Source organism: Myotis davidii, unplaced genomic scaffold (assembly GCF_000327345.1).
Source record: "Myotis davidii unplaced genomic scaffold, ASM32734v1 scaffold616, whole genome shotgun sequence".
NCBI classification, from domain to species: domain Eukaryota; kingdom Metazoa; phylum Chordata; class Mammalia; order Chiroptera; family Vespertilionidae; genus Myotis; species Myotis davidii.
Genome location: NW_006291965.1, coordinates 4,063,776 through 4,071,315, shown reverse-complemented (window position 1 = coordinate 4,071,315; position 7,540 = coordinate 4,063,776). Strand labels below are relative to the sequence as shown.

General features: G+C 50.5%; 1 protein-coding gene across 6 annotated transcripts in view; it reads right to left on the bottom strand.

Annotated features, from left to right (window-relative positions):
- Nucleotides 1–1,105: 1,105 nt before the first annotated feature.
- KANK1 (KN motif and ankyrin repeat domains 1) overlaps nucleotides 1,106–7,540 on the bottom strand; it is a 174,532-nt gene continuing 168,097 nt past the window's right edge. For all 6 annotated transcript variants that reach the window (XM_006765295.2, XM_015565026.1, XM_015565027.1 and 3 more), the window contains 4 exons: nucleotides 5,822–5,964; nucleotides 4,958–5,158; nucleotides 2,742–2,840; nucleotides 1,106–2,140 (listed from right to left, as the gene is read on the bottom strand). In XM_006765295.2, the coding sequence (XP_006765358.1) occupies nucleotides 2,078–2,140; nucleotides 2,742–2,840; nucleotides 4,958–5,158; nucleotides 5,822–5,964 (506 nt within the window). In that variant the 3' untranslated portion in view covers nucleotides 1,106–2,077. The remainder of the gene's footprint in view (nucleotides 2,141–2,741; nucleotides 2,841–4,957; nucleotides 5,159–5,821; nucleotides 5,965–7,540) is intronic.

The following is a 7,540-nucleotide window of genomic DNA, read 5'->3' as shown; positions in this document are numbered from 1 at the left end:
CACCTGTGGCCTCATTTTCATGCTTCATGGAAGAGAACGGCCCCTCTGCCCAGAGGCCCCGGCATGAACTGAGCTGTCCCTGATACTGCCCCGCGTTGGCCTGAATTGCCAGCAATGTTTCTCCAGCGCCTCCAAAATTCTTCTCTCCAAGGTGCCAATGCCTGAGCTCGTGAAAGCTGGCTGTCCGGTGCAAGCACTGTGATGACACACACCTGTTGGAAAGCTCCAGTCTCTGGTCTTGTTCTTGAGCTCAGTGATGAATGAACAAAAGACAGGAAGGGGAGGAAGAAGGAAAATAAAGGTTGAAGAAAAGCCTCAGTGATCTTTTTGCAATGCACCTGGCTCTCACGGATGAGCTGGGTTAAAAACCCACCACCCGCCACTCTGCCCAAACACCCCGTGTGCATTCTGGCCACCGAGCCTCTTCATTCTAATCCAGTGGCTCTCAACCTTCTGGCCCTTTAAATACAGTTCCTCATGTTGTGAGCCAACTATAAAATTATTTTCGTTGCTACTTCGGAACTGTAATGTTGCTACTGTTATGAATCGTAATGTAAATATCTGATATGCAGGATGGTCTTAGGCGACCCCCGTGAAAGGGTCAATCGACTGCCAAAGGGGTCGCGACCCACAGGTTGAGAACCGCTGTTCTAATCAGATGGACTTGAACCCCGTGACTTTTTAGAAAGGACTTGGAAACAGGTGCTGCCGGGCCATCAGCTGTCTGAAATAAAAAGCCCGCCTGGCTCCCGTCTCTCCTTTCTTATCATCACGGGTTTCCACCAGCACCGGCAGGTGCACCCGGACTCGGAACCAAGGTGTGCTGCTTCTGCACGTGAGCAGAGCGAGCTCACCGGCTCCCCTTGGAGATTACGTGTCTGGTGAACTGCTTGCCTAACGAGGTCTTAAATTTCAGACTCGTGACGTGCAACCTGAGTGCTGGGCAGAGCTGTGGCGCTCTCAGAAGGTGTCTTCTGTTGTCGGGGTGCACGACCAGCGGACGGGGCGCTTGGCCTCCCTGTGCAATCCGTCAGCTGGTGCTGCCACCGCTGCAAGTCAATGGCATCGGGCACACAGTGTCAGAGATGAAGCAGGGACAAGCAGAGAGCTTAATGAAATTTTATTTTGAAAATATGGCAAGAGTCTAAGGCACTTCAAACATTTAAATACATGTAAGACCATGGTAAGTGTGACATGGTATAAAGGAATCCATAAATACGTGGAGAACTACGCCATGTTTCTCTAGAGGCGAATATATAGCCAATTCCTCTAACACAATGCGACCTTTATCATCAGGTAATAGAGTTGTGCAATTCTTAATAAAAATATGGTACTGTTACATGTAGTTCTTCATGTCTTTTATTACCATGGGATATAAAAGTTGAAAATACTGTGTCAATTTCATATAGATACCTTTTATATAAAAAGTCATATAATACATCCACCGAGATAAAACCAACTGAAAAGATTTCCTTTTGTACGTGTTATACTTTTTTAAGAGTTCCATCTTCTCATTTTAACCCAGAAACCTACCAGCCCAGGCCCAAGTTGCTGATGACCAAAGTCACCTCAACTTGCTTTAGAATAATAAAGACAAAAAAAACATCAACAAAACCATCCTGGAATGGAATTTCTGAAAAGCTTTCCAATCGCTCCACGCCAGTCAATATAAACACTGGAGGAGAAATTGGAAACACTGTGCCAGCGAGAACCTGACACTCTCAGAAGGGGTGGTGGGGGCGGGTGGAGAGAAGGCGCAGAAGTTGCCCGCTCAGGTCAGGTGACAGTTTCCTACGACTGTTCATAACGGAGCAGAGACGCAACAGCAACAGCGACTGGGCCAAGTGTGCCCTCCACAGGGGGAAGATGGCCGGGAGGGAGGCGGTGGGTGCCCGCCGGCAATATCTCGCTGGCTCAGCTTCCACCGTGACAGCTCCAGCCTTCGGTCCTTGGCCTTTTGCGTCCTGTTTGCTGGTGAGCTCAGGCACAATATGCATACATTCAGTATCTGTCACCCCAACAGGAACAGTTAGCAGCTTAATGGTGGCATGTAAATGGATGGCTATTTGTACATAAATCAATCAAAAGAACCTCGGTGGGTGGGACCAGGAGATGTCTTCCTTCCAAGCCGAGGGGTGCCCTAGAGACCAGGAAAGGAAAAAAAAATGGGGGTTAGTATGTGACCTCAGGCAGGTGTGTCCTGTGACATAGGACCTTGGTCCACGATAGCTGACAGCCACTGGTGAGCCAGAGACAGAGCGGGAGCTGGAACACAGAACACAGGTCCGCCAGCAGGAGGCGCTCAGGAGCCGGCTGAGCTCAGCCGTGCTGTGACCAGCTGTCCCTGGGAAGTCGACTTCCTGCTAAGAGTGGATTCTGGGACCACAGGTTACTATTCACACTATCCGCATTACAAGAAATGGCGGGAACATGGCGACGTGTTAGTTGGCTGGGGATGTGCCATTTGAATAATTCTGCCCAGAGTAAGTCCTTCATGTGAGGGTGTGAGAGTGTGTGTCCCCTGAGGACAAGCAGGGGTCCCTTCTCCGCTGTGCTAACCATTAGCAAGCACTCCTGGCCTTCTGGGTGGGGGTAAAAGTGATGGACTCCTAAGTTCCAGACGAAGACTTCCATTTTCAGAATCCTCAGAAAACCTGTGCCTCCTGTCACCTCCCAGAGGAGGGGGCCCACCTGCCTGGTGGGTTTCAGCCGCTACCAAATGCCAAACGCACAGCACTGACCGGGGACTGGGCTTTGGCGAAGTTGACGTGGGCGTAGAGGAGGACGGCGATGTCCTTGTGTCCTGCTTCCAGAGCGATGGAGAGCGCGGTGCTGCCGTCCTGCAAGAGGAAAAGAACGAGCCAGGTTGGGTTTCTCAGACGTCCAGACCGCCAGCGGTAACGAAACAAAACACCCTCCAGGAACTGAGATGGTCCCCCACATCTAGCCATTGGTCCAGTCCTTTAAAAGGGAACTTTTCTGGACCTCGATGTGCTAAGCTCTTCGAATACAAGGACGAACGAGGCACAGTCCGCACCCGAAGGAGATCACAGTCAACAGGACCGTCCCCCGTCCCCCTGTCTTGGCCTCACAGTGGTTAGTGTACAGGCTGGCACACTGTGGGCCCTGGACAGTGTAGGCTGCCCATGGAGAAGTCTCATTCAACCATTGTGCCCACCAGCGGGGGACAGTAGGAGATGGAGGTAGAAACATATTTTAATTCTCCCCCCACCGCTTGTAATTACAAATGAGCAGCAGGCATGTACCATGGTGTATGGTTTGACATCTTGCCTAAGGGTCTCTTAATTTTCCTTTTGGGGAGAGAGCTGGTCCTGCATCCCTAACCACCCTGTGGGACGTGTGAGTAACATCACTGCAGAAGCACTGAATCCTGCTGGCTTGCAGCCATGTATCTTAAGGGGTCTTGGCTGTGTGGCTCAAGTGGTTAGAGAGACATCCAGATATGCCAAGTTTGCAGGTTTGATTCCTGGTCAGGGCACATACAAGAATCAACCAGTGAATGCACAAATAAGTGGAATAACAAGTTGATGGCTCTCTCTCTCTCCCTCCCTCCCCTCTTCCTCCTCCTCCACTCTCTAAACTCAATAAAAGTAATTTTTTAAAAAGAAATGTATCTTATGGACATATGTGGAAAACACTACATATGGGAAAGAAAAATTATCAGTAAAATGTTTGGTTTCTATTAAAACTGCAGGGATTTAGATGGATATATAAAAGAGCATCAAGGCAAAAAACACCACCACATAGTTTCTGTCTAGGATTGGAATAAAGATCCCTCCCGCTCCCTTAAGGATGAGGAAGTAGACGATTAGCTGGTGACCAGGATGTCTGGAAGTCACTGTGGCTCTAGGGCCTCATATGACTACATCCACAAGCTGCTCTTGGCTGAAAGAGAGTAGTAGCAAAAGCCAACCAACAAAAACCAAGACCCACGGAACACCGTGTTCTTGAGGGAACAGGTTGGAAACGCCCCCTCTGCTCGGGCGGAGGTGAGGGAATGAGGCGGACTGCAGTCCCGCTCCTGTGCAGCGGAACCAATCCCCACACTGGCTGCTCTTCCTGCTGCCTGGGGCCCACCGGGACCTGAGGTTCAGTGCGAAGAAGGATGTTTTTTTCCCTCTCACTTTTTAGTGTTTCCAGTTAGAGGAAGCTCTGGTCCCAACCTGTGCTCCACAGAGATAAACTTTTCAAAACAGAGCCAACCCAGCCCAACCTCTATAACCCCTGGACCTTTCAACCCTGTCACCACCCAAATGTTAGTTCTATGAGAGAAGCAGCTTTCCTTAGGAGGCTTCCTGTCAAGGGTTATCTGGGAGTGGGGACAGCTCAGCACCTGCAAGAGGAGATTAGAACGGTGCTGATGGACCAGCCCAAGCAGGAGTGGAAAGATGTGAAGGAAGCCAAGACCGGCCAGCTCCCTGGCTGATGCAATGTCACTCCCGTGGGCCCTGGTGACGGGCACACCTGCCTTTACTTCATTTTCCTGGGAAAGTGTTTAACTGTAGTAATATCTGTTCTAGTCACCCAATAACCCCAACTGGTAGTGGCTGGCAATCCGGATTTCCAAACGGGCCGGGGACCTGGTCCTCTTAGTGGTCTTAGAAGTGCCTACATCTGATTCTGTATTGTAAATGTATTCATTCCCCTTTAATAGGCTGGTTCTCGTGCCTGCCCAGCACCTCCTTCCTTTAGTAAATTTGGGGGTGAGGTCCATTTATCACTTGGCCTTTGGTTTTAGTTAATGGAGTATTAGTTGGCACATGATAAATGCTGCCAAGCTGGGCCATGAAGCGAGGTGGCCTGGGTGGCAACACAAATCCTCAAGGAGAATCAAGGAGGATTTGTTTTCTGCCCCCGGCCAAGCAGCACTCACAGAGCTCCCCCCATCTCACCCCCGTGGCCTTGCGGGCCCCCCCGGCCCCAGGGAGATGCTCACGTTGTCCTCCAGATGGCCGTTGCAGCCGGGCTGGGCCAGCAGCAGCTTGACGATCTCCACGTGCCCGTGCTCACTGGCACACATCAGGGCGGTGGAACCCTCATCGTCCTGGATGTTCACGTCAGCACCGCAGGCCAGCAGGCCCTTCACCATGTCTATCCGCCCATGGCTGACCGCCAGCATGAGGGCTGTCTGTCCTGCCTGTGCAGAGAAATGGCAGTGAACTTCAGAAGTGCATACCGGGGCCGGCAGGGTATGGCCTATTGGGTTGGGTGGCTGTGCTGGGGGTGAGGAGCGGGGGTGGTGGGCATAGAGTGAGGGAGAGTAGGGAGTGTGGGGACAGAGGGGGAAAAATGGACGTGGAAGCATGCGGGTGTAGGCAGTAATGGAGCAATCAGCTTCTCAGGAGCGATGAGCTAAGTTAATATGTTAGATCATAACGTATCGAGTCAGTTTTTCCCTTTAGCTTGGAGGCTCTGTCTCATTATATCAAGGAGCTGGAAAGTCAGAGATGGTTAACCACTATGAACACATCTGAACTGGGGGCACCCAGCATGCAAACACTCTTCACCTGGTCGATGCAGGGACTCGCAGTCACCGACATGTAGGCTGACCTACAGTTTACATGCACAAGGCTCCAGACAGGCAAAGGACGGAGAAGTTTCCAACGGGAAGTTTAGGCCAGTATTTCATTGTGCGCTTGGCTGTCTAGGGGTCGTCTAGGGCTGCCAGGTGGCCACGTAGACTCAGGGCTGGGCCAGTGAGTGCGTGCTCAGTGGTGGGAGGGGGTGTGGGAAGCCGTGCAGGTCAGAGCTGGGCTAGCAAGCACGGACATGAACGAGCCTGGGAAGAAAGTGCGCTCACCTGGCTAGCTTTGGCGTTCACATCCCCACAGCCAAAGAGTTCCTCCACCACCCGCATGTCCTTCTCCGCTTCCACGGCGGCCAGGGCTGCCAGCATGATGGGGGTGTAGCCCGCCTTGTTCTGGTGATCCACGTTGCACACATCTGCAGCGACAGGAGTCTTGTTTAGGGATAATTCATCTCCTGATAGGAACTGAAGGTATGGGGTTTGGAAGAACCCAATGACATGGCCTCAGGAGGTCCAAGTACAGGAGTGACTTGGAAGGAAATGCGAGGGGTGTTTTTATATCACACAAAAAAATTATTATTTTTATTTCATGAGGCCAGGAGCTACAATGAGCTTTCAGAACATGTCTTGTTTGCAACTGGCGGCCGGACTGGAATCGTGCGGCTGTCTGGGAGGTTATTCTAAGTAACGGTGGCTGTGAAGGATAAACAATACTGTGGCAACTGGACATTGATCTGTGTTTAGGAAATCACTGTTTTGGAGCGAAGAAGGCAGTGAGAGCTACAAGTGACTAGGGTCTGTAAAGGCTTGTGCACGGAATCTGAACATGAAACCACGACGCATTCTGCGGCCCAGGCTTTACTCATCTGACATGTGTGAGGCCCTTAGAAGCAGAGTTTCAATCACATGACACCTACTCGGGGAATTGTGGTCTGAGAGCAAATGCAGTCAAGCCCCAAACTGCCAGGGACTAAGAGACCCAATGAACCAGACCTTTCCTATTCCTACAATTACTAAGAGGTCTTCTGGGGCGACATTATCCCGCAGGCCTTTTAAATTCCTTCCGCACTAATAAAATGAAAGGAATGGAGGATGCAGGAAAGACACTTGTGTGTGACCAAATGCAGTTAAAATGTTAGGCTGTTTCCATCACATGGAGGAGGTACCCTGAGCACGTTCCCTGAGTTCTGAAACAACTGTACACCAGGGACATCTGGCATCGACAATAGTGCATATTTTTTAATGTCGGAAAGGAAAAGGCTGTGTGATGGAGACGCAGGCGAGCAGACGTGCTCTGCAAGGCTCCTCAGCATCTGTCACGTTCAGTTCAAACACACTTTGTGGGGCCACAGTCTCTGCCTATAACGGTGATCGGTCAAAACTAAATCTAGCCCAGCCGCACGGTGTGGTTCAGTGGTTGAGCGTCGAACCATGAACCCAGAGGTCACTGGTTTGATTCCCGGTCACATGCCCAGTGTATATATATATATCAGGAAAGTGATTAACCAAAGGCATCCAACAATGGAATTAACTAAAATAATTTAATTTACCAAAACATCTTGTCCACACAAAATATCCACGGCTAGGTTAAATCATCACTTTCAGGAGTAATCCTGTTTTGTTGCTTTCCTGGATATTGTCCACTTCTCTGTTTAAACAATACCTAGGGCTGACAGTATCACCAGCTCTGTTTACGGTCTGGAAAGCCTGAAGGGAAGGCGGCTTGGAATTCCTTCCTGAAACATGGCGGCAGTTGTATCCTGACATAGCCCCTACGCCGGGAACAAGCAAGCTCAGAAGAGAAAAGTGGACAAATCTGCCTGGTTTCTTCCCTGCATTAATCCAACATCCACAAAACAGAGCAGAAGAAGTTGGGTTGCTGGGTCAAGCAGTAGCATAGGAAAACCAGCTGCCCACACTGTGTGTTCGTTAATGACACCGAGGCACTGTGAACTCTGTGTCAGCCACATCACAGAGTGGAAATAGGGATTT